The sequence below is a fragment of the Entelurus aequoreus genome, linkage group LG23, assembly GCF_033978785.1.
Source record: "Entelurus aequoreus isolate RoL-2023_Sb linkage group LG23, RoL_Eaeq_v1.1, whole genome shotgun sequence".
NCBI lineage: Eukaryota > Metazoa > Chordata > Actinopteri > Syngnathiformes > Syngnathidae > Entelurus > Entelurus aequoreus.
The window spans coordinates 14,626,548-14,654,262 of NC_084753.1; the positions used below are offsets into that span (position 1 = coordinate 14,626,548).

A 27,715-nucleotide genomic window follows, 5' to 3' on the forward strand; every position below is an offset into this window, starting at 1 on the left:
AGATATATTTAAAAATACAAAATTTAAAAAATTTTAGCAGACACGTATATTAGCACAAAGTATCGGTATCGCCGATACTAGCCTGAATTTTCGGATCGGAAAGAAAATCATTGGTATTGCACATCACTACTTATTTTGATTTTTTTTTGCGCCAAATTATCCTGACAATCTCATTGAATAAAAATGTGTGAGCAAAATTTGGGTGTTTACAAATTCTGTTTGTTTAAATACGGTGTTTTAGAATTCAGTGTGTAAAAATTCAGCGCCAAAATATTTGTTGCTTCAAAACTCAAGACACACTTGATCCTGTCTCAGAACCAGCCAATTAAAGTTGGCAGTCATGTGACTCCGCTTTTTTTTTTTTTTTTTTTTTTTACACTGATTTAAAAAATAAAAAATTTAAAACACTGTATTTTAACAAACTGCATTTTTAAAACACAAATTTGGTCACAAATTTTTATTTAATGAAATTGCCAGCATAACTCAAACGCAAAAAATGTTACATAAATTTAGTGTGCAAAAAAACCTTTCAAAATAAAGATAAATTAACCTCCATAAAAATAAAGCTTATTGATGAAAGAAAAAATAATCTATCACATATTCAGTAAATTATGTGAACCATAAAGTAATTTAACGGTCATGTGATTTTTATTGATTTATTCATTTATTGTTGTTGTGTTAAAGATTGAAAAAGGAAGTGAACAATTGTTTTACAAAATTATTTTTAGACCAAAACTACTCCTTTTCGGATATGTTGGAATATGAATTGTAAAGATGTGTTGTAAACATTCCATCTGTACACATGTTCCAAACATCACTATGTTTTAGTATCTTATTTTCATTACTCGTTTGTTGTTGTTTTTTTCTCTCTTTTTTATTCATGTCCAAAATAAATACTTTCAAAACAGAAATAAATACTTTCGCAAAATCCATGTAATGACTTTAAATGCTGTTTAATGATCCGGGGAAACCCTGTCAAAACAAAGTCAATAGTACACAATAACTAAACCAAAACTATCTACCACTCATTTACTGTAAAATATTAGTTTTTCGCCCTCAAGGTCCTCCTGTGTCCATGGAATTATTCTGAGTTTGCAAACATTACCAAAACAGCAAAAAAAATATTTTGAGAAAATAAAAATATCGACCTAATCACTTTAGTATCCCTCGTTTACTGATACAACCCTTAATATCGACACCACTAATTTATGGATGGATCCGTCCTCCTCTTACGTGTCGTGTACTGACTGTGACAATGCTGACAACAATTATTATACTATCCTCTAACTCTTATTTTGTTATTTTCCTGTTAATATCTGCTTACTTTCTGCTGCCTGTCTTGCTCTTAGTGTGTAAAATGTTTAGCTTCATCCTCCAGTGTAGGGTTGTACGGTATACCGATATTAGTACAGTACCGCGATACTTCTGAATCATGTTCGGTACTATACCGCCTCTGAAAAGTACCGGCCCCCTACCCTCCCGCGCCCGCGTATTCGTCACGTCGTGTCATTGCTGGTTTACGAGCAGACGAGCATGTTTGGCAGCGCACAATCACAGAGTACTTCCAAGCAGACAATGTGTGTGGACAGAAAACGGAGAATGGATGCATTTTGGCTTAAAAACTAACGATAAAGGTGAAGATAACACTGAAACGCCCTCAGGAAGATGTGCTTTAAAGGCCTACTGAAACCCACTACTACCGACCACGCAGTCTGATAGTTTATATATCAATGATGAAATCTTAACATTATAACACATGCCAATACGGCCGGGTTAACTTATAAAGTGACATTTTAAATTTGCCGCTAAACTTCCGGTTCGAAACGCCTCTGAGGATGACGTATGCGCGTGACGTAGCCCGACGAACACGGGTATGCCTTCCACATTGAAGCCAATATGAAAAAGCTCTGTTTTCATTTCATAATTCCACAGTATTCTGGACATCTGTGTTCGTGAATCTGTTTCAATCATGTTCATTGCATTATGGAGAAGGAAGCCAAGCAAGCAAAGAAGAAAGTTGTCGGTGCGAAATGGACGTATTTTTCGAACGTAGTCAGCCACAACAGTACACAGCCGGCGCTTCTTTGTTTACATTCCCGAAAGATGCAGTCAAGATGGAAGAACTCGGATAACAGAGACTCTAACCAGGAGGACTTTTGATTTGGATACACAGACGCCTGTAGAGAACTGGGACAACACAGACTCTTACCAGGATTACTTTGATTTGGATGACAAAGACGCAGACGTGCTACTGTGAGTATGCAGCTTTGGCTTTTTTTTGCGTATGTACGTAACTTTTTTAAAATATATAAGCTTTATGAACCTTGGGTTAGGTGAACGGTCTTTTGGGCTGAGTGATTGTGTGTGTTGATCATGTGTTTGAATTGTATTGGCGTGTTCTATGGAGCTAGGAGCTAGCAGAGGAGCTAGGAGCTAGCATAACACGTACCGTACCGTAAGTGCGCGTCACGTACGTAACTTTTTAAAAATATATAAGCTTTATGAACCTTGGGTTAGGTGAACGGTCTTTTGGGCTGAGTGATTGTGTGTGTTGATCGGGTGTTTGAATTGTATTGGCGTGTTCTATGGAGCTAGGAGCTAGCAGAGGAGCTAGGAGCTAGCATAACAAACACGCAGGTGTTATTATGCAGGATTAATTTGTGGCATATTAAATATAAGCCTGGTTGTGTTGTGGCTAATAGAGTATATATATGTCTTGTGTTTATTTACTGTTGTAGTCATTCCCAGCTGAATATCAGGTACCGTGAGTATGCAGCCTTGGCTGCTAAACATTCGATAACTTGACCGTATGTGCGCGTCACGTACGTAACTTTTTAAAAATATATAAGCTTTATGAACCTTGGGTTAGGTAAACGGTCTTTTGGGCTGAGTGATTGTGTGTGTTGATCAGGTGTTTGAATTGTATTGGCGTGTTCTATGGAGCTAGGAGCTAGCAGAGGAGCTAGGAGCTAGCATAACAAACACGCAGGTGTTTTTATGCAGGATTAATTTGTGGCATATTAAATATAAGCCTGGTTGTGTTGTGGCTAATAGAGTATATATATGTCTTGTGTTTATTTACTGTTGTAGTCATTCCCAGCTGAATATCAGGTCACCCCCGGCTCTCACAGCATCTTCCCTATCTGAATAGCTTCAACTCCCCACTAGTCCTTCACTTGCACTTTACTCATCCACAAATCTTTCATCCTCGCTCAAATTAATGGGGAAATTGTCGCTTTCTCGGTCCGAATCTCTCTCACTTCATGCGGCCATCATTGTAAACAATAGGGAACTTTGCGTATATGTTCAACTGACTACGTCACGCTACTTCCGGTAGGTGCAAGCCTTTTTTTTATCAGATACCAAAAGTTGCAATCTTTATCGTCGTTGTTCTATACTAAATCCTTTCAGCAAAAATATGGCAATATCGCGAAATGATCAAGTATGACACATAGAATAGATCTGCTATCCCCGTTTAAATAAAAAAAATTCATTTCAGTAGGCCTTTAAGACAAGGCTAGCTAGCCAGCGGTTAAAGTCCCTCCGCAGTGTTTTATCTACTTCTAAATCACTAATCCTCGCCTCCATGGCGACAAATAAAGTGAGTTTCTTACAAGTATCATCCCTGCAGGACGAGGAATAGCTAAACATGTTTCACTACACACGTAGCTCACCGGCATCAAAATGTAAACAAACTATACTATTACTACAACAATCTACAAGGTTAATGTAGGTTGCTTCTCTTTCTTCCCCTCCATTTTTCTGCATTCTTTCGTATCTCAAGTTATCATTACGTATATGTATTGTTGCATTTGAACAATTGTATTGTTGATAATAAAGGAAAAGTATTGGTATTGTTTATTATCAATAGCACTATTTCTATTGGTATTCATATTGCTCCATTTTTAGTGTAATAATGCTCATTGTCATTTCTGTATTATTTTTTATTTTCGCTAACTGCTTATTTGCTATTACTTTTACCATCATATTTGTACATGTCGTATTTGCTGATGTTGCTCTGTTGTTGTTGTTGTGTTTGCTGTTGTTGTTTTTGTCTCTCTGTCTAATCCCCCTCTTGTCCCCACAATTCCCCCCTCTGTCTTCCTTTTTTCTCTTTCTATCCCCTCATGCTACGGCCCGGCTGCACCAAATGATAATATAAATACATTTAATAAAGTCAAAATACAAATAAGGCAACAAGAGAAGTATCCTACACTTCTCTTTTGTAAAGTACATCTGAACAGCCGATATGGGCATCTACATCAACTATATGATTTGCCTGAGAAGCTGGACAGGACAAAAAAAAAAAAAAATGTAAACAAACGCCATTGGTGGATCGACACCTGACATCCACTGTAATGACACCAAGTACAATAGTGTATCTAGTCGATACTACTATGATTACATCAATATTTTTTGGCATCACACCATCTCCTTTTGTTTTTGTAAAATTCATATTATGTTTATAAACTCAGGAAATATGTCCCTGGACACATGAGGACTTTGAATATGACCAATGTATGATCCTGTAACTAATTGGTATCGGATTGATACCCAAATTTGTGGTATCATCCGAAACTAATGTAAAGTATCAACAAAAGTATCCAAACAACAGAAGAATAAGTGATTATTACATTTTAATAGAAGTGTAGATAGAACATGTTAAAAGAGAAAGTAAGCAGATATTAACAGTAAATGAACAAGTAGATTAATTCATTTTCTACCACTTGTCCTTAATGTTAACAAAATAGAACGGAAAATGACACAATATGTTACTGCATACGTCAGCAGACTAAATTCGGAGCCTTTGTTTGTTTACGTACTAATAAAAGACAAATTGTCTTGTATGTTCACTATTTTATTTAAGGACTAAATTGCAACAACAAACATATGTTTGATGTACAGTAAGATTTTTTTGTTAAAATAAATAAATAATAATGCAATTTTTTTGTGGTCCCTTTTATTTAGAAAAGTACACAAATAATTTTGGTACCGGTACCAAAATATTGGTAACGGGACAACACTACTCCAGTGATAGTACTTAAGATACAAAGAAATGCAGTTTATTTGCCATAATGGAGGGGATTATTATTAGTTTAGGGGAACGGCTCCACACTGCGTATGGAGACACGTACAAACCCCGTTTCCATATGAGTTGGGAAATTGTGTTAGATGTAAATATAAACGGAATACAATGATTTGCAAATCATTTTCAACCCATATTCGGTTGAATATGCTACAAAGATAACATATTTGATGTTCAAACTGATAAAAAAAAAATTAAAAAAATTCTGCAAATAATCATTAACTTTAGAATTTGATGCCAGCAACACGTGACAAAGAAGTTGGGAAAGGTGGCAATAAATACTGATAAAGTTGAGGAATGCTCATCAAACAGTTGGTCGCTACATCTGTAACTGCAAGTTAAAATTCTCCTATGCAAGGCGAAAACCGTTTATCAACAACACCCAAAAACGCCGTCGGCTTCGCTGGGCCTGAGCTCATCTAAGATGGACTGATGCAAAGTGGAAAAGTGTTCTGTGGTCTGACGAGTCCACATTTCAAATTGTTTTTGGAAACTGTGGACGTCGTGTCCTCCGGACCAAAGAGGAAAAGAACCATCCGGATTGTTATAGGCGCAAAGTGTAAAAGCCAGCATCTGTGATGGTATGGGGGTGTATTAGTGCCCAAGACATGGGTAACTTACACATCTGTGAAGGCGCCATTAATGCTGAAAGGTACATACAGGTTTTGGAGCAACATATGTTGCCATCCAAGCAACGTTACCATGGACGCCCCTGCTTATTTCAGCAAGACAATGCCAAGCCACGTGTTACATCAATGTGGCTTCATAGTAAAAGAGTGCGGGTACTAGACTGGCCTGCCTGTAGTCCAGATCTGTCTCCCATTGAAAATGTGTGGCGCATTATGAAGCCTAAAATACCACAACGGAGACCCCCGGACTGTTGAACAACTTAAGCTGTACATCAAGCAAGAATGGGAAAGAAATCCACCTGAGAAGCTTAAAAAATGTGTCTCCTCAGTTCCCAAACATTTACTGAGTGTTGTTAAAAGGAAAGGCCATGTAGCACAGTGGTGAACATGCCCTTTCCCAACTACTTTGGCACTTGTTGCAGCCATGAAATTCTAAGTTAATTATTTACAAAAAAAAAATAAAGTTTATGAGTTTGAACATCAAATATCTTGTCTTTGTAGTGCATTCAACTGAATATGGGTTGAAAAGGATTTGCAAATCATTGTATTCTGTTTATATTTACATCTAACACAATTTCCCAACTCATATGGAAACGGGGTTTGTAATTAGATGATAGCTTTTCAGCTAGAGGGGATGGACGTTTGTGATCAACATTAATCGGCAGTGGCCGATCATGTACTTTAACGAAAATGGGCCCATTGGCTGTTTTAACCTATGCAGAAATGCATACAATGTGTTTGTTGTAAAAAGTACTCCATACTTACCAAGATCTTTCAGCAGACATGACAATTTTCCTCGGCTCACTGTGACTACGTCCGTCTTTCTTCCTCTCCAGCGCAGCCAAACTGCGGATGTATCCTTCTGCTACGCCCTTCCCGGTCAGCTGTAAGCCTTTCCCAGTCATCTCGTCAGAGTCCTCCTCTTTTTGTCTTTTCATCAGCTCGGCTTCCTCCATAATGCTCAGTATGTCCAGTCCTTGACTCTCCTCAGAGTCCAGCGTCTCCGTGTCGTCGTCCTCCGTTTTGTCGTCCGCTTCGACTCGACTGTGCTGCTGCGTCACTTCCAGCGCCGACAGTCTCAGGCACACGTCTCTCTGTTCGCACCGTAGACGCTGGAGCTCCCGCTCCGTCTCCTGCTGTCTGCTGTGGGCCTGAGCCAGCTGGTTCTGAACGCTCTTGTAGTCGCCCTGCAGCGCCGTCAGGCTCTGCTCCGATTCCGCCCGCAGACGATCGGCCACCGACACGGCAATCTGCAGGTCACACTGGAACCGATGCCACTCCAACCTTTCAGTCTGCCAGAGAGCGAGGAAAAAGCTTTTAGTGTGTGCCTTTTTAGCAGTAAATCTGTTCACTCTATAACCTCAGTCCAGTCCTTAGGTGGCAGTACAAAATGGAAACAACATGTCACATAAGGCAAGCTTTCTTTTACTTTATTTGACAAAATTTGGACTTTAGCCCCAATTAGGAATGGGTATCGTTCACATTTGAACCGATACGGTACAAATTCCTGGTACTTTTGTGTGTTAATAATGGTAACTGCTGTCGAGTTGTTATAAATTGTTTTATTTGCACATTTCTGAGACTTAATTTGCAAGACTAAATTGCAGTTGCAAGTCCAAGACGTTAGATGGCAGTAGTGTATAGTTTATGGTGTGTTGGTCATTTCAATCGTTGCGCCCTGCAAAGAGTTAGTACTGTAAGTATTGTAGTTATTACGCAGCAGCTGTTTGATTGCAACGTGCATCTTAGTTGTAGTTTACATTACCACATTTGGAGCTGTTGAAATTGCCATGTAAAATTGCTAATGCTAATCGGTAGCATGTCAATAGCAAAGCCGGTGTGTATTAGCATCAAGCTAGCGCATTTGTGGAAAAATTGAGCCTTACGAGCGTGGTTTTGAGTCGATTTCTGTGTTGGCATTGAAAATTAGAACATTACCGAGGGGAAATTTGGCTGAGTAAGCTCTCAGTGCTGCTGGAGTGATCGGGCGTGACGTCACGTGCAACTCAGGTACTAAAACACCGCACCGTTGGATTTGAATATAATTGGTGCCCGGTACGACCAGCAGGATTCGGTCGGTACCCAAAAAGTAGGGAATTTGGTACCCATCCGTAGCCCAAATATTAGCGGACTATAACAACGTAGCAACAAATTAAATATAAAGTCCCATAAATGTATTAAAATGGATGAACAAGATTAGACCATTAACACTGGCAAACGAACCAATATGCCCAATAAGATATGGCAGAAAAAAATATTAAAAACAGACAGTTTTTCCAACCCGAGTAAAAAACTGCACTTAAAGATGTTAAATATTCATTCAAGTGCAATTTTTGCTAACAGAGATTAAAACAAATGTATTCGTATTGTTTGTATACCCAAAAGTTATCGACATTCCAATTACAGTGGTCAAAAATACTAAATGAAAAATAAGTGTATTGCATTTAAAGGCCTACTGAAACCCACTACTACCGACCACGCAGTCTGATAGTTTATATATCAATGATGAAATCTTAACATTATAACACATGCCAATACGGCCGGGTTAACTTATAAAGTGACATTTTAAATTTGCCGCTAAACTTCCGGTTCGAAACGCCTCTGAGGATGACGTATGCGTGTGACGTAGCCCGGCGAACACGGGTATGCCTTCCACATTGAAGCCGATACGAAAAAGCTCTGTTTTCATTTCATAATTCCACAGTATTCTGGACATCTGTGTTCGTGAATCTGTTTCAATCATGTTCATTGCATTATGGAGAAGGAAGCCAAGCAAGCAAAGAAGAAAGTTGTCGGTGCGAAATGGACGTATTTTTCGAACGTAGTCAGCCACAACAGTACACAGCCGGCGCTTCTTTGTTTACATTCCCGAAAGATGCAGTCAAGATGGAAGAACTCGGATAACAGAGACTCTAACCAGGAGGACTTTTGATTTGGATACACAGACGCCTGTAGAGAACTGGGACAACACAGACTCTTACCAGGATTACTTTGATTTGGATGACAAAGACGCAGACGTGCTACTGTGAGTATGCAGCTTTGGCTTTTTTTTGCGTATGTACGTAACTTTTTTAAAATATATAAGCTTTATGAACCTTGGGTTAGGTGAACGGTCTTTTGGGCTGAGTGATTGTGTGTGTTGATCATGTGTTTGAATTGTATTGGCGTGTTCTATGGAGCTAGGAGCTAGCAGAGGAGCTAGGAGCTAGCATAACAAACACGCAGGTGTTATTATGCAGGATTAATTTGTGGCATATTAAATATAAGCCTGGTTGTGTTGTGGCTAATAGAGTATATATATGTCTTGTGTTTATTTACTGTTGTAGTCATTCCCAGCTGAATATCAGGTACCGTGAGTTTGCAGCCTTGGCTGCTAAACATTCGATAACTTGACCGTATGTGCGCGTCACGTACGTAACTTTTTAAAAATATATAAGCTTTATGAACCTTGGGTTAGGTAAACGGTCTTTTGGGCTGAGTGATTGTGTGTGTTGATCAGGTGTTTGAATTGTATTGGCGTGTTCTATGGAGCTAGGAGCTAGCAGAGGAGCTAGGAGCTAGCATAACAAACACGCAGGTGTTTTTATGCAGGATTAATTTGTGGCATATTAAATATAAGCCTGGTTGTGTTGTGGCTAATAGAGTATATATATGTCTTGTGTTTATTTACTGTTGTAGTCATTCCCAGCTGAATATCAGGTCACCCCCGGCTCTCACAGCATCTTCCCTATCTGAATAGCTTCAACTCCCCACTAGTCCTTCACTTGCACTTTACTCATCCACAAATCTTTCATCCTCGCTCAAATTAATGGGGAAATTGTCGCTTTCTCGGTCCGAATCTCTCTCACTTCATGCGGCCATCATTGTAAACAATAGGGAACTTTGCGTATATGTTCAACTGACTACGTCACGCTACTTCCGGTAGGTGCAAGCCTTTTTTTTATCAGATACCAAAAGTTGCAATCTTTATCGTCGTTGTTCTATACTAAATCCTTTCAGCAAAAATATGGCAATATCGCGAAATGATCAAGTATGACACATAGAATAGATCTGCTATCCCCGTTTAAATAAAAAAAATTCATTTCAGTAGGCCTTTAAAAGAGTTACTTGCATTAATATTATACAATATGATTATATTAGTGCTAAAATTGGTCTCAAAATATTGCTGACAATACAGACGTCCCTATATATATATATATGTATATATATATAAATATATATATACATATATATACATACATACATACATACATACATACATACATACATACATACATACATACATACATACATACATATATATATATATATATATATATATATATATATATATATATATATATATATATATATATATATATATATATATATATATAATTGTTTTCTGTTTTTATTTACGATTTACACAACGTGCCAACTTCACTGGTTTTGGGTTTTGTGTGTGTATACACTACCGTTCAAAAGTTTGTGGTCACCCAAACAATATTGTGGAATAGCCTTCATTTCTAAGAACAAGAATAGACTGTCGAGTTTCAGATGAAAGTTCTCTTTTTCTGGCCATTTTGAGCGTTTGACCCCACAAATGTGATGCTCCAGAAACTCAATCTGCTCAAAGGAAGGTCAGTTTTGTAGCTTCTGTAACGAGCTAAACTGCACAAGGGTTTTCTAATCATCAATTAGCCTTCTGAGCCAATGAGCAAACACATTGTACCATTAGAACACTGGAGTGATAGTTTCTGGAAATGGGCATCTATACACCTATGTAGATGTTGCACCAAAAACCAGACATTTGCAGCTAGAATAGTCATTTACCACATTAGCAACGTATAGAGTGTATTTCTTTAAAGTTAAGACTTGTTTAAAGTTATCTTCATTGAAAAGTACAGTGCTTTTCCTTCAAAAATAAGGACATTTCAATGTGACCCCAAACTTTTGAACGGTAGTATATATATATATATATATACATACACACAAAACCCAAAACCAGTGAAGTTGGCACGTTGTGTAAATCGTAAATAAAAACAGAAAACAATGATTTGCAAATCATTTTCAACTTATGTTCAATTGAATAGACTGCAAAGACAAGATAGTTTACCAGTTCGAAGGTTAAGTATTTACCATCACAGATTTACGCAAATCTGTGATGGTATGGGGGTGTATTAGTGCCCAAGACATGGGTAACTTACACATCTGTGAAGGCACCATTAATGCTGAAAGGTACATACAGGTTTTGGAGCAACATATGTTGCTATCCAAGCAACGTTATCATGGATGCCCCTGCTTATTTCAGCAAGACAATGCCAAGCCACATTCTGCACGTGTTACAACAGCGTGGCTTCATAGTAAAAGAGTGCGGGTACTAAACTGGCCTGCCTGTAGTCCGGACCTGTCCCCCATTGAAAATGTGTGGCACACTATGAAGCGTAAAATACGACAACGGAAACACCGGACTGTAGAACAACTTAAGCTGTACATCAAGCAAGAATGGAAAATAATTTCACCTGAAAAGCTTTAAAAATTGGTCTCCTCAGAGTGTTGTTAAAAGGAAAGGCCATGAAAAAGTGGTAAAAATGCCCCTGTGCAAACGTTTTTGCAATGTGTTGCTGCCATTAAATTCTAAGTTAATGATTATTTGCAAAAAAAACAAAAACATTTCTCAGTTCGAACATTAAATATCTTGTCGTTGCAGTCTATTTAATTAAATATAAGTTGAAAGGATTTGCAAATAATTGTATTCTGTTTTTATTTACGATTTACACAACATGCCAACTTCACTGGTTTTGTGGTTTAGCTCCAGAAGAAGTCTGGAGCTAAGTCATAGAGGAGTTTTCTTAAGCGCAAAAATTATGACTAAAGTGGTGAAGCTGTATTTTCATTTGCACTTACATTTTATTGACAGTTTATATAAGAAACGTATACATAACATAACTACTACTCATTATTTAGTGAGATTTTAATTTTATTTTTAGCACTTTTCAGTATTCTCCAAAGTGAGGATAGGATAGGATAGACTTGTATTTATCCCACAATGGAGAAATTATGTTTACGTCATTTCACCTTTACGTTGAAACGACGGCAGGTTTGACTCACCCTCAGCATCTCTCGCAAGTTGCGCACCTCCTCGGCCAGTCTGTCTCTCTCGGCTATCAAGTGTTTGAGCAGCTCTGGCACATAAGAAATGAAAGACACAGGTGTGTTAAGGAGAACCCAGTCATTATAAAAACAAATAATAATATCTGCACTCAGAGAGCAGGCAGAGAGAGAAGTTAAGCGTTTTAAAGCATAAAAATGGCTAAATGAAGTAAAAAGATCAATACCACACTAGTATGAGAGCAAACCAATCAGAGCATGCTGTTCACTATCGTAGTCACTGATTGGCTCATTATTATATTGGATTAAAAGTATATAAAGGTGACTCAAGGGTGCTATTTACTATAGGGTTCTCAGAATGCTGGAAAACATTTAGAAGGTTGTAAGCAGGATTTTTGAATGCATTTAAAGCGGAGACATGATGTCGGACATCTGGCGGGAGGAAGCAGTCTCAGCCTCAGTAAGAGTGTTAGCTTGTACTAAGTTGTGTGAAAAATAACTTAAACTATAATTTTAGCCAAAGTCAGCCAGCTAAACTTTGTCTACATCAATTCAAGTACTTTCTAAAGCAGCGTCAATTTGCAATGACGTTAAAAAAAAGGCAGGAACACGCACACACACACACACACACACACACACACACACACACACACACACACACACACACACACACACACACACACACACACACACACACACACACACACACACACACACACACACACACACACACACACACACACACACACACACACACACTAAGATTAAACATACAATCTATTAAATAGCCAATATTTTAAGAATTAATCAGAGATAGAATTAAACACATTGAGTCTATTAAAGTGCTAATTGCCAAGAGTTAATCAATAATCAATATACCAGTGTGCAGCTTTTTTTTTTTTTAAATCACAAAATGCTTTTCTTTTTGAGGAAGTTAGATTTTGTAATTTGTTGTTTTCATTGTTGCTAATTCAATTGTTTTTTTAATACATAAAAAAGGTTTATTTAATTTTTTTTTTTAGCAATTTGCCTTACCTTTATTTTTATTTCTATTGTATTTTTCTTTAAATGGACATTTTAATAATCATTTAAATTTTTGTAACAGCTGAATGAGCAGCACAGTTACAGTATAAATAAATATTTATGAATAAATGACTCATCTTTGTTGTTCATAAGCACATACCTAAAATAAGATGCCTTTAGAAGTCGATGGAAAAATCAGAACCATTACATATGTGTATGCTGTATTATCATCTGACTAATTGTTAAGATAATCGTTGACTAATCGACCATCAAAATAATCGTTAGTAGCAGCCCCAATTCAGAAATATGGGGAAATAAGTACACTTACTCACTTAGCACAGAGGTGCCCACAGTTTAACAGGCGAGCTATTTTTCAAATGACCAAAGTCAAGGTGATGTACCTCATCTACTTTTTTATCCATCCATCCATTTTCTACCGCTTGTCCCTTTTGGGGTCGCGGGGGGTGCTGGAGCCTATCTCAGCTGCAATCGGGCGGAAGGCGGGGTACACTCTGGACAAGTCGCCACCTCATCACAGGGCCAACACAGTTTTAATTTTTATTTATTTATTTGTGAAAGAGATGTTTATTGTTAACATGTCAAAGGTGTTTAATTAAATTACAAGCATGTTTAATGCAAATAGATTCCTTTCTTTCGTGAAGGCAAGAATATAGGTTGGTGTATTACCTGATTCTGATGACTTGCATTGATTGGAGTCAGACATAGTAGTGCTGATAACTTCCACATTTTCCAATTTACATTGTGGAGGAGAAAAAAATCCTTTCTGTCCAATACCACATGAAAGTGGTTGGTTTTTAGCATTTGATTTGTCCAGCTTCCATACTCGTTTTTATACACTTTACAAGAAATACTTTGACGGCAAACTCTGTAGCTTGCTAGCTTGTGTGCACTAGCTTTATGACAGGGGTGTCAAACTCATTTTAGATCAGGGCCACATGGAGAAAAATCTACTACCAAGTGGGCCGGACTGGTAAAATCACGGCATGATAACTTAAAAATAAAGACAACTCCAGATTGTTTTCTTTGTTTAAAAATAGAACAAGCACATTCTGAAATATTACAAATCATGTTTTTTTTTTTTTTTTTTAAACAATTACCTGTTGCGGTTAATAGTATATATACTTTATTTGTCATTATTTATATTTTCTGAATAAGTTATGTGATAATGTTCATCAGTCAACTCATTGGTGTTAATTTTCAATCTATCAAGATAAAAAAATGATATCAAAATCAAATTACAGTATGTTATTTATGTAGTTTGCTCATGTTCCTCGACTGGTGCGCTAACATCATGTGGTTTATTTTGTACATATGCAGCATCATCTACAAAGATACAAAAAATTGCTATTGCGACATCCAGTGGACACATTTAGAACAGCAGTTTCTTTCATTCAAAAATTTCAGGTTCATTTTTATACTTAGCAAACTTATCCCGCGGGACGGATGAAACCTGTTCGCGTGCCTGATCCGGCCCTCAGACTGCACGTTTGACACCCCTGCTTTATGAGACTCTTATTTTGTTAGCGCAGGCGTTATGGAGCAGCACTTTTATTGTGAAGACAGGAACTGTGCATTCAGTCTTCATGCTTTTGACAGCAGGTACAGCGCGACAGTCTGTTGAAATAAAAAGTGTTTATCGCCTTCCTGCCGGTCGTTTTTTTTTTTTTTTAATACTGTGCTGGCAGCAGCCAGCCTCATCTCACAAGATCCTTGTGTGCCTGGAATGTCAATCAAGTGACAAAAGTGACGTCATAGTGAAGGTTGATGATCTCAAATTTTTAGGTCTTTTTGTTTTTCATGCCTGGCTGGTGACCGACTGACACACCTTCCGTGATCGACCTAATGAGCAGCCCTGACTTAGCATGTTACAAAAAGGAAAGATGAGTTGTAATAATACATGAGTGACACATACAGTGATTACAAATACATACATAACATTGACATACTTCACACAGAAGTCATCATTTCTCTGTGATTATTGGTCCAAACTGAGACTAACAAGACTAATAGTTTTGTTTTTTTATCTGTGTATTTTTTTTGCGTTTATTGCACCGTCCAGTGGGTTTTAGAGTGCCTGCTGGTCACAAAACACTGCAGGGATGTAGCAAAAAAATACGGCCGCAAAATGTATACTTTGACGAAATAAAAGCGTGTTTTATTGTAAGTTAATGAGCTTGAGTATGTTTGGATCTATATATAGACGTAATATTTTGGTTTATTCCGTCAGAAAAACTAACGTCTAAATGACAGCAATTGCATGCGCATATCCTTGGTAGCAAACATGGCGCTGTCACGCCAAATTTCTTCTCCCCTACAAAAACCATCCCCCTCCCCCATTTACTTCCAGGGTCACGTTTCCTCTTACGTGTCACGTTTCCTCTTATGTCATCCCATAGCTTGTGTTTGTAATTTTTTTTTTTAAATTTTTTTAAATTTTTTATAATATAGCGTTAACAAAACGTCTGTATTAATCGGACAAATTGACTTGAGGATATTCCTGACTGAATGCACATTTGACTCGTGGACATATGCGGAAATCAATAACAGTGTACAATAAGTTAATTCATTATCAGTCAACATTATCAAACTTTATTCAAACTAAATTTATTATCGGGGTTGTTGGCAATTATTTTTTATTATTTGCTAAAAACTGCTCCTACTCACGTCTCAATATTGGGCTACCACGGACCAGCCGCATGCAGTAAAGGTATGTTCTTACTCGAAGTTAGAGTGAATCTCAGTAAATCGTGTTTGCCAACAATATCAACCTAAAACCCATACGTCTGAAAGAAAAATTAACCCTGAAGTAGTGTTGACCCGTGGAAAACGAATCAAAAATCGTTTAATTCTCCGTCCTGTACGGTAGTCAAATGTGCAATGAGTATTTGTTCACATATGCATTCCCACAGTAACACGATTTATGGGAAACATGAGTGCTGACGTAAAAACGAATGAAATTTTAAAAAATTAAGTTCACATAAATGTCAAACACAAGCTATGGGATAACGTAAGAGGAAACGTGACACGTAAAGAGGAAACGTGACCCCGGAAGTAAATGGGGGGGGGGGGGGGGGGGGTTGAAGGGGGGAAGACATTTGGCGTGACAGCGCCACTTTAGTTGGCCATACTCTCTTTATACATGATATTACTGCCACAGGTGGTGGAAAAGTGTATTACAAGGTTTCTCATCGTATTCCATTGGGTTGAGTTTTTTCTTGCCCTGATGTGGGATTTAAGCAGAGGATGTCGTTGTGGCTCGTGCAGCCCTTTGAGACACTTGTGATTAAGGGCTATATAAATACACTCTACGGACCACAGCTGAGAAGCATATATTTTTGGCGGCATAACAACGGTTAAAAAAACACTGGATAAATAGATCAATAGAGTGGAATCTGTTGGTATTGATTAGGAATTCAGTCGCAAGAAACACGTCTAAAAGTCTGTTGAACCTGGTTAATAAACCACCGGAAATTAAAAGAGGAGTTCAGAACAGTCAGGGATGTAGTTTCCTACCTTCAGGTCCCACGGAAGCATCAGTGCCGAGGCTGAGGCCCAGCGAGGTCTTGTATCGATCCATCATGCCGAGTATCGCCTGAGTCAGCTCCTCTCCGGCCTCCAAGCCGCTGTCTCTCTCCTGCCAGCTCTGCCACGTGGACGCGGGTAGCGACGTCAGGCTACGCGGGGCCCTCGCGCCCGCCTCGTCTCGCCCCGCCGCCTCTCCTCGCCGGTTGGGCGACGCGGCACCGTCCGCGCTTATGACGGCCCACTCGGAGGGAGGGGACAGCTTCCGTGTCCTGTCGGTGGCGGTGACGAGCGAGGTGCGCGCGGCCACGTCTGCTGATGGCTTCGGCGTTCTGTTGGAGGACGAGGTGGAAGGGGAGGAGGACGCGAAGAAAGCCATAGCGGACAGATCTGCCTCTGTAGGAGTTTGGAATAAAGTTAAAGGAGATCCTGAAAGGAGGAGAAGAAAGTCGATGTGTTACGCAACCCTGATGCAGCAAAAACACTCTTCCAGTGCCAAGATCTGAGCTAGCACACACAATCTCGTACTTTTCTGGACCACACTATCAGACTAATCCCTACTGAGCATCCGAACGGCATATAAAATATGGAGAAGCTGCTGATAGTGTGTTTGACCAAAGCAGCTTGGACCGTACAAATCCACTGCGCATTACTACATTACTTCATAAAACTACTGCGGTTGTTTGTAGTACATTCTGTTGTGTTGTTTTCCATACAATATGTCTTATTTAAAAGTTAGTTTTTCTTTTTAAAAAAGCATGTCACATTGTAACGATTTCATATCACAATTGCGCACGCTCTGAGGTTCGAGAGCCAGCTCCAGCTTGTGGTGCCCAAGACGAAACTTGAAACCAGGGGAAACAGGGCCTTCTCTGTGGTCGGCCCTAAGCTCTGGAACACTCTGCCCCTCCATGTTCGAACTGCTCCCACAGTGGAGTGTTTTAAGTCTCGTCTTAAGACCCACTTTTATTCTCTGGCTTTTAACACTACGTGAGTTGTGTGGTCCTCTGTGTTTTAAAATGTTTATTTTTATTTATTGTTTTAATTGGTTTTACCCTTTAAAATAGTTTTTAATCATATTTATTTTCATATAGTTTTTATATTTATTTATTTTTTGTTTTTATTCAGTCATTGGTGGAGCTAAGGATAATATTTGAATATTGTTTTTAATATTGTTGTGCAGCACTTTGGAAACATTTTTGTTGTTTAAATGTGCTATACAAATAAAGTGGATTGGATTCAATTATTACTATCACGGTACTTTTTGAATGTACTCAAAATATCCAAAATGTACAAACTTTTAGCAAAATTTTATTTAAAAACTGAAACACAGTAAATAAATAGTCACACATACTTTTAAAATATAAACAGTACAGGCCAAAAGTTTGGACAAACCTCATTCAATGCGTTTTCTTTATTTTCATGACTATTTACATTGTAGATTATCACTGAAGGCATCAAAACTATGAATGAACACATGTGGAGTTATGCACTGAACAAAAAAAAGGTGAAATAACGGAAAACATGTTTATATTCTATTTTCTTCAAAATAGCCACCTTTTGCTCTGATTACTTTTTTTGCACACTCTTGGCATTCTCTTGATGAGCTTCAAGAGGTAGTCACCTGAAATGGCTTTCACTTCACAGGTGTGCTTGAAACTCATCGAGAGAATGCCAAGAGTGTGCAAAGCAGTAATCAGAGCAATGGGTGGCTACCGTATTTTTCGGACTATAAGTCACACCGGCCGAAAATGCATAATAAAGAAGGAAAAAAACATAAGTCACACTGGAGTATAAGTCGCATTTTTGGGGGAAATGTATTTGATAAAACCCAACACCAAGAATAGACATTTGAAAGGCAATTTAAAATAAATAAAGAATAGTGAAAAACAGGCTGAATAAGTGTACATTATATGACGCATAAATAACCAACTGGTATGTTAACGTAACATATTATGGTAAGAGTCATTCAAATAACTATAACATATAGAACATGCTATATGTTTACCAAACAATCTGTCACTCCTAATCGCTAAATCCCATGAAATCTTATACGTCTAGTCTCTTACGTGAATGAGCTAAATAATATTATTTGATATTTTACGGTAATGTGTTAATAATTTCACACATAAGTAGCTCCTGAGTATAAGTCGCACCCCCGGCCAAACTATGAAAAAAACTGCAACTTATAGTCGGAAAAATACAGTAATTTGAAGAAAGTAGAATATAAAACATGTTTTCAGATATTTCACCTATATTTGTTAAGTACATAACTCCACATGTGTTCATTTATAGTTTTGATGCCTTCAGTGACAATCTACATGGTAAATAGTCATGAAAATTAAGAAAATGCATGGAATGAGGAGAAGGTGTGTACTGTATGTTATATAATAATATTCTGCAGGCTACTTTATTGCTCTTTTTGGGGGGAATTTTGCTAATCATTCACAATAAGACAAGAACACATGTTTTTTTATGCATTCTAAATCATAAATAAATGTTAGCAAAAGTCAGCTAGCAATGGAGTCCAATAAGAGTTCCTCTATTCCGCCCATAAAGCCCTCTAAAAGACATCCAACATTTTATTTTACAATTTATTTTAACCAAGTCCTAGCGCTATTACTAGCATAAACGCACTAACGTTAAGGACCTATTTTTAATGCCATGTTGATCACAGAGAGCTAACTAGCTTATGCTGCTATATTGACATACTGAGCTGGGGAGCTGCTCTCTCGCTTGAGTTGGTGAAAGTTAATTCTAGATTACAAATCATGCCTCTCAGCTGGATAGTAGAAGGATGTGGACATGAACCAAGAAGTTGGTCAACTTTGACATTCAACTTATACCCGTGGATGGCGAGAAAGACACAAAAAGATGCTTGTGTGCACCCACCTTTTTTTTTTACCCCTTCGCGAGGATTATGTGTATTCTTCATCTAAACGGGAAGATATAAACATCCCATCAGTCAGCATCCCAGTGAGAGCAGACATTGTACAGTAAGCGATTGTTTTATTATGTACCTAGTTTGTATTTCTTGTTGTGGTTGAAGGAAAAAGGGAACGTTGTGATACGTCTGTGAAATTAATACGCCGCCATATGCTTAAAATGAGCAAAAGGCATAAATATTACATATTATGAATGTGCCTGTTACTACATTACATATACACTTACAGCATGATAGAAAACATTGACGGAGGCCTTTGGATGTTTTTTAGAGCACTTTATAGGCGGAGTAGAGCGACTCCAATTGACTCCATTGTTAGCTGACTTTTGCTAGCATTCATTACGAGTTAAAATGCATTAAAAAAGAAAAACCTAAATGTTCTTGTTTTTAATAAGGATTGTGAATGATTGGCGACATTCCAAAAAAGTCCAGTTCCCGTTTAAGAGCCATATCATTTTTATGTGAGTGTTTGAATATGTTTATCTTCTTCCGTTTTAATTTGTAAAAGTTTTCGGGTTGTTCGATGCATCATGTCGGGTTTATGCGACCTCATGCAAATTCACTTCCTGTTGTCATATTCCGTCCAGTATAGATCGATCTTTCCAAGAGAGCTTGTAGGTTCAATGTACACAATTAAATATCTTAGTTACTCAGACAGTAATGCGTTTATCCATTTTTAGATTATGGTATGTTGTTGCTTAAAGGGGAAAGTTGTTAATGTCTCTTGTATTCATGTTAGCATTTAGGCTAGCCAGTGCTCGCTTGCTTCTCCAGTAAGTGAGCAGTGTCGCCAGTCTGAGTTTAGCAAATATTAATATGAATCATGTTTTTACAATAATTAGAATTTAAAACTGTATTACTAACCGGGGGACGTTTTACCGCGGTTTATCATCATACCGTTTATCACATGTTAAAATTGTGCTGTTTTGGCAGGGCCATGCGCCAATTGATTTGATTTTAATTCATTTCAATGACTGACGATTTAAGATATCCCAGCAGGCACAAGACATTAAAACAATGTTGAGAACTTGTTGAATTAGGTCCTGACGTCCAGCAGCTCAAACATAACGTTGGAACATCATGCTTTTTGTTGGATTCTGATGTTGACGTCACCATTGAATTTTGGTCATTTTCCAACCAATATTTTCCAACAAAAATACAAGGTTAAAATTTTTTTTATTTTTTAACAACATTTATTCAATGTCAGGTTGTGACGTTTATTTGACCATTGAAATTTGGTCATTACCCAACCAACAACGTGGATCTAATGTTGGGACACCAGTGTTGTCTCAGTTTACAAATACAATTATTTTCCAACATTGTTTCAAAGTCAGTTTTAAAGGACATGTATGTATAATCAACATTGAATCAATGTCTTGTGCCTGCTGGGATGAGTGTTTCAGTTAGAAATTAAGGCACGACTGTATTTTAAATACTTCTTCAGTCCCAAATTATTTATTCACTGGCCACAGTTTCTGCTACATTAAAGTTATAATTTGTTGAATTATAATAGAAAATGACAAGACTAAACAATTATAAATGTAATTTATTTTTCATGTCAAAAATGATTTTTTCAATTATTTTTTAACCCTAACTAAATGTTCTAACTATAAGGTTGATGAAAATGCTGTACAGTCTTTGGTGTTTCAGAATCAGGTTTACTCGCTCACTGTACTGTAGGAACTAAAAATATAGTATCCTGCCTTTGATATTGCGAATGTTAGCTAAGCAGGTTTTATAACAGTTTCATTTTCTAAAACTTCTGCAGATCTTCTTGAAGTCACATAGAAGCTCCCACATTGAAAACTAGGACACCAGACTTTATAAGAAATAAACTGGATTCATTAAAATGGTCAAAAACTTTTTTAAAAGACTCAATAAATCATTTTAAAACTACGAAAAGGAACATATGTAATATCTATTCATCCATTTTCTACCGCTTGCCCCTTTCTGGGTCGCGGGGGGTGCTGGAGCCTAAGGAACTATTTATTCATTAAAAATATGAATATCTTTAACTCAAAAAAATAATTTATTGCCACTTCCTGGTGTCATTGCCAGCAACAAATAAAAATGTAATTTTAACTCTAAATATGGTCATGGTATGATTGATTTTGGACTCAAAATAACTGTATATGTATTATTTTTACATTTATGTTTAGGTTTTTTTTTTAATTCAAATACTACGATTAGGGAAACAAGTGTTTTTTTAATGCATTTATAGTCTGTTTTGCATTCTTGGTTCCGCTGCAGTGTTGTATTTTGGTGAAGGTATGCATATTTTGGGGGGTTTCTTAGCATACAGGTGAAACTCAAAACATATGAATATCGTGCAAAGGTTTGTTTATTCCAGCAAATATATTCACAAGGTGAAACTAAAATATGACATTAGCTCATAACATGCAACTCAAGCTATTTCAAGACTTGTTTTGATTCTGGCTCACAGCTTATTTAAACCTCAAACTGAAAATGTAAAAAAATAAAATAAATAAAACCTGCAATCTGCATTGCATTAAAATTATATATATATATATATATATATATATATATATATATATATATATATATATATATATATATATATATATATATATATATATATATATATATATACACACTACCGTTCAAAAGTTTGGGGTCACCCAAACAATTTTGTGGAATAGCCTTCATTTCTAAGAACAAGAATAGACTGTCGAGTTTCAGATGAAAGTTCTCTTTTTCTGGCCATTTTGAGCATTTAATTGACCCCACAAATGTGATGCTCCAGAAACTCAATCTACTCAAAAGGTCAGTTTTGTAGCTCCTGTAACGAGCTAAACTGTTTTCAGATGTGTGAACATGATTGCACAAGAGTTTTCTAATCATCAATTAGCCTTCTGAGCCAATGAGCAAACACATTGTACCATTAGAACACTGGAGTGATAGTTGCTGGAAATGGGCCTCTATACACCTATGTAGATATTGCACCAAAAACCAGACATTTGCCGCTAGAATAGTCATTTACTACATTAGCAATGTATAGAGTGTATTTCTTTAAAGTTAAGACTTGTTTAAAGTTATCTTCATTGAAAAGTACAGTGCTTTTCCTTCAAAAATAAGGACATTTCAATGTGACCCCAAACTTTTGAACGGTAGTGTATATATATATATATATATATATATATATATATATATATATATATATATATATATATATATATATATATATATATATATATAAATACATAAATAAAAAGGCTTGCCATATTTCACGTTGCATGTAATGAGTTTATATCACATATTAATTTTACATTTGAAGTTGAATTGCTGACATGAATGGACTTTTGCACGATATTCTCATTTTTGTGAGTTTCACCGGTTTGAGTATTTTGAGATACAAGCAGGTGGCGAGCAACATTTTAGTTAGAAGCTTCCTTTTGTTTTATTTTCCAGACAAACGGAGAAAGTTAGAGTGAGGGACGGCGGTTTGAGTAAGAAGTGGATGATGTTCATTGAATTAAAGAAAAGAATCACCACAAACAGTTGAAGCCTAATGCAAAGGACAATGTTGTTAAAATAACAGCTAAACAACGAACATTTACCCATGAAAATATGCAAAATCTGCTGACGGTGGGTTTGACTGAGAAGCAACTCCAAAGAAGAACTACAGTAGTTATTCTATTGTATTTGTTTTATATCTAAAAGTTTGTTGTTCATTTTAAAAGGCATGTTACATGTTGAAATTGCGCTTTTTTGAGGACTAAATTGATATCAGCGGGCGTCACTGTTTAGTACTTCGGGGTTTTCAAGGTGCAGCTCGTTCTTCGAAACAATTAAGCGCGCACATTGAGGTACTAATGTACTTTATACCTAAAGTGAACCGTTTCATCTAATCGTGTGCGAGAGTTGCGTGCAAACAATGGTGTTATTTGAGTTGTCGTACCTCCTGCGGGGCGGTAGTTGATATTCCCCATGATGATGCGGAGATCCACGAAGAGGGAGCCAGTCTGACAAATAACACAACATTTGTAGTTAGAACAAGTCATAATCCATCCATCCATTTTCTACCGCTTGTCCCTGTCGGGGTCGCGGGGGGTGCTGGAGCCTATCTCAGCTGCATTCGGGCGGAAGGCGGGGTACACCCTGGACAAGTCGCCACCTCATTACAGGGCCGACACAGATAGACAAACATTCACACTCACATTCATTCCATCCATTTTCTACCGCTTGTCCCTTTCGGGGTCGCGGGGGGTGCTGGAGCCTATCTCAGCTGCATTCGGGCGGAAGGCAGGGTACACCCTGGACAAGTCGCCACCTCATCGCAGGGCCAACACAGATAGACAGACAACATTCACACTCACATTCATGCCATCCATCCATTTTCTACCGCTTGTCCCTTTCAAGGTCGCGGGGGGTGCTGGAGCCTATCTCAGCTGCATTCAGGCGGAAGGCGGGGTACACCCTGGACAAGTCGCCACCTCATCGCAGGGCCAACACAGATAGACAGACAACATTCACACTAACATTTCATCCATCCATCCATTTTCTACCGCTTGTCCCTTTCGAGGTCGCGGGGGGTGCTGGAGCCTATCTCAGCTGCATTCGGGCGGAAGGCGGGGTACACCCTGGACAAGTCGCCACCTCATCGCAGGGCCAACACAGATAGACAACATTCACACACATTCATTCCATCCATCCATTTTCTACCGCTTGTCCCTTACGAGGTCGCGGGGGGGTCTGGAGCCTATCTCAGCTGCATTCAGGCGGAAGGCGGGGTACACCCTGGACAAGTCGCCACCTCATCACAGGGCCAACACAGATAGACAGACAACATTCACACTAACATTTCATCCATCCATCCATTTTCTACCGCTTGTCCCTTTCGAGGTCGCGGGGGGTGCTGGAGCCTATCTCAGCTGCATTCGGGCGGAAGGCGGGGTACACCCTGGACAAGTCGCCACCTCATCGCAGGGCCAACACAGATAGACAACATTCACACACATTCATTCCATCCATCCATTTTCTACCGCTTGTCCCTTACGGGGTCGCGGGGGGGTCTGGAGCCTATCTCAGCTGCATTCGGGCGGAAGGCGGGGTACACCCTGGACAAGTCGCCACCTCATCGCAGGGCCAACACAGATAGACAGACAACATTCACACTAACGTTCCATCCATCCATCCATTTTCTACCGCTTGTCCCTTACGGGGTCGTGGGGGGTGCTGGAGCCTATCTCAGCTGCATTCGGGCGGAAGGCGGGGTACACCCTGGACAAGTCGCCACCTCCTCGCAGGGCCAACACAGATAGACAGACAACATTCACACTAACATTCATTCCATCCATCCATTTTCTACCGCTTGTCCCTTTCGGGGTCGCGGGGGGGAGGGGGGGAGGGGGGGGGGGGGTCTGGAGCCTATCTCAGCTGCATTCGGGCGGAAGGCGGGTTACACCCTGGACAAGTCGCCACCTCATCGCAGGGCCAACACAGATAGACAACATTCACACACATTCATTCCATCCATCCATTTTCTACTGCTTGTCCTTTTCGGGGTCGCAGGGGGTGCTGGAACCTATCTCAGCTGCATTCGGGCGGAAGGCGGGTTACGCCCTGGACAAGTTGCCACCTCATCGCAGGGCCAACACAGATAGACAGACAACATTCACACTAACGTTCCATCCATCCATCCATTTTCTACCGCTTGTCCCTTTCGGGGTCGCGGGGAAGTCTGGAGCCTATCTCAGCTGCATTCAGGCGGAAGGCGGGGTACACCCTGGACAAGTCGCCACCTCATCGCAGGGCCAACACAGATAGACAACATTCACACACATTCATTCCATCCATCCATTTTCTACTGCTTGTCCTTTTCGGGGTCGCAGGGGGTGCTGGAACCTATCTCAGCTGCATTCGGGCGGAAGGCGGGTTACGCCCTGGACAAGTTGCCACCTCATCGCAGGGCCAACACAGATAGACAACATTCACACTCACATTCATTCCATCCATCCATTTTCTACCGCTTGTCCCTTACGGGGTCGCGGGGGGTCTGGAGCCTATCTCAGCTGCATTCGGGCGGGAGGCGGGTTACACCCTGGACAAGTCGCCACCTCATCGCAGGGCCAACACAGATAGACAGACAACATTCACACTAACATTTCATCCATCCATCCATTTTCTACCGCTTGTCCCTTTCGGGGTCGCGGGGAAGTCTGGAGCCTATCTCAGCTGCATTCGGGCGGAAGGCGGGGTACACCCTGGACAAGTCGCCACCTCATCGCAGGGCCAACACAGATAGACAGACAACATTCACACACTAGGGCCAATTTATTGTTGCCAATCAACCTATCCCCAGGTGCATGTCTTTGGAGGTGGGAGGCAGCTGGAGTACCAGGAGGGAACCCACGCAAACTCCACACAGAAAGATCCCGAGCCCAGGATTGAACCCAGGACTAACCCCTGTACCACCGTGCTGCACCAATTCATAATAAAACATTTAAGAAGTTCACATTGGTCATGTTGAAATAAAATATGCATTGAGTTTAAATGCAGTAAATACCTTGAATTATTGCCACCTATAACTAAGCTGCTAAGTAATGGGAAACATTTCGACGCCTAAAAACACCAAGATATGACTTTCAAATCAACACACCTCCGCCATAGCTAAAGCATCAATAAATACAACAAATCAACGCCAGCTGAAGCTCATTAGGGCTGCAACGTCTATGACACATCAAACATGATCACGTGGATCAAATGCGATGACGCAATGCATGCCGCACTTATCTCCCGCATCGACTTGCACCTTTGCAGAAAGCCAACAGCTGCCTTGCATCAAACTACAGCGTGCAACATCCCGCCGACACCACAAGTCGTCGTTTAAGTGAACGGACTTCCGAACGGCGAGCAGAGCCAAGCAAGCTAGCTAGCAAGCATGCTAGCATGTACGGTGTACCTGCCGCAGCTGCACGTCTTACGCTCCGCGGGCGGGGCCGGCGCTCTGCGGCTTTTGTCCGCGCCCAATCGGGAGTCACGCGGGCACACGTCGGGCCCACTTGTGACGTGCGGCGCCTCAAATGAGCACAAAAGCTTTGGGAGGTCAGGGCGCCGTCGAAGGGTCGTGACGTCACACGCCAGTTCCCGGCGTCCCGAGTTCTCGTTCTTCTTCTTGGAGTGAGTAAATTAATTAATTAATTAATTAATTAATTAATTGATTAATTAATTTCTTCTTCTTTTTGGAGTGAGTAAATAAATAAATAAATTAATTAATTTCTTCTTCTTCTTCTTCTTCTTCTTCTTCTTCTTCTTCTTCTTCTTCCTCTTCTTCTTCTTCTTCTTCTTCTTCTTGCCACAATGCGACAAAAGGTGGGAGGAACTTTTTTTTGGTGTGCGTGCGCAAATGGTCAATTAAGACAATGATATAAAACATTTACAATAAAACATTCTAAAAAAAAAAAGTTAGTATTTTCATTTCAATTACAACAATGATGATATGCACTGTGTTGCCAAAAGTATTTGGCCACCCGTCCAAATGATCAGAATCAGGTGTCCTAATCCGGTGTTTTTCAACCTTTTTTTTGAGCCAAGGACACATTTTTTTGCGTTGGAAAAAATCCGGAGGCACACCACCAGCAGAAATCTCTAAAAAAAAACAAAAAAACTCAGTTGACAGTAAAAAGTCTTTGTCGCGATTGTTGGATATGACTTTAAACCAGGGGTGTCCAAAGTGCAGCCTGGGGGCCATTTGCGGCCTGCAGCTCGGTTTTTATTGGCCCGCGACTAGAGATGTCCGATAATATCGGCCGATGGATGCTTTAAAATGTAATATCAAAAATTATCGGTATCGGTTTCAAAATTATCGGTATCGGTTTCAAAAAGTCAAATTCATGACTTTTTAAAACTGTGTACACGGACGTAGGGAGGAGTACAGAGCGCCAATAAACCTTAAAGGCACTGCCTTTGCGTGCCGGCCCAGTCACATAATATCTACGGCTTTTCACACACACAAGTGAATGCAAGGCATAATTGGTCAACAGCCATACGGGTCACACTGAGGGTGATCGTATAAACAACTTCAACACTGTTACAAATATGCGCCACACTGTGAACCCACACCAAACAAAAATGACAAACACGTTTCAGGAGAACATCCGCACCGTAACACAACATAAACACAACACAACAAATACCCAGAACCCCTTGCAGCACTAACTCTTCCAGGACGCTACAATATTCCTCGCTCCTAAATATTCCAAATTCAACTGTCAGTTTTATTTTAAAAAATTGAAGAGTTTGGGAACAACAGCAAGTCAGCCACAAAGTGGTAGGCCATGTAAACTGTCAGAGAGGGGTCAGCGGATGCTGAAGCGTATAGTGCAAAGACTTTCTGCACAGTCAGTTGCTACAGAGCTCCAAACTTCATGTGACTTTCCA

General features: G+C 39.2%; 1 protein-coding gene and 1 long non-coding RNA gene across 14 annotated transcripts in view; one reads left to right on the forward strand and one right to left on the reverse strand.

The window, feature by feature from the left end:
* Positions 1 to 27,715, reverse strand: part of LOC133640451 (cytospin-A-like) — a 266,085-nt gene that overhangs the window by 13,102 nt on the left and 225,268 nt on the right. For 2 of the 13 annotated variants that reach the window (XM_062033888.1, XM_062033881.1), the window contains exons 1-5: positions 26,088 to 26,212; positions 23,235 to 23,298; positions 16,363 to 16,800; positions 11,806 to 11,879; positions 6,481 to 7,007 (exon numbers count right to left, since the gene is read on the reverse strand). In XM_062033888.1, coding sequence (XP_061889872.1) covers positions 6,481 to 7,007; positions 11,806 to 11,879; positions 16,363 to 16,800; positions 23,235 to 23,298; positions 26,088 to 26,117 — 1,133 coding nt within the window. In that variant the 5' untranslated portion in view covers positions 26,118 to 26,212. The other 11 variants (XM_062033878.1, XM_062033879.1, XM_062033887.1 and 8 more) reach the window with 11 other exon arrangements.
* LOC133640452 (uncharacterized) lies at positions 26,035 to 26,739 on the forward strand. Its single transcript, XR_009824153.1, has 2 exons — positions 26,035 to 26,455; positions 26,648 to 26,739. It is a non-coding gene; the product is annotated as an uncharacterized LOC133640452 (long non-coding RNA).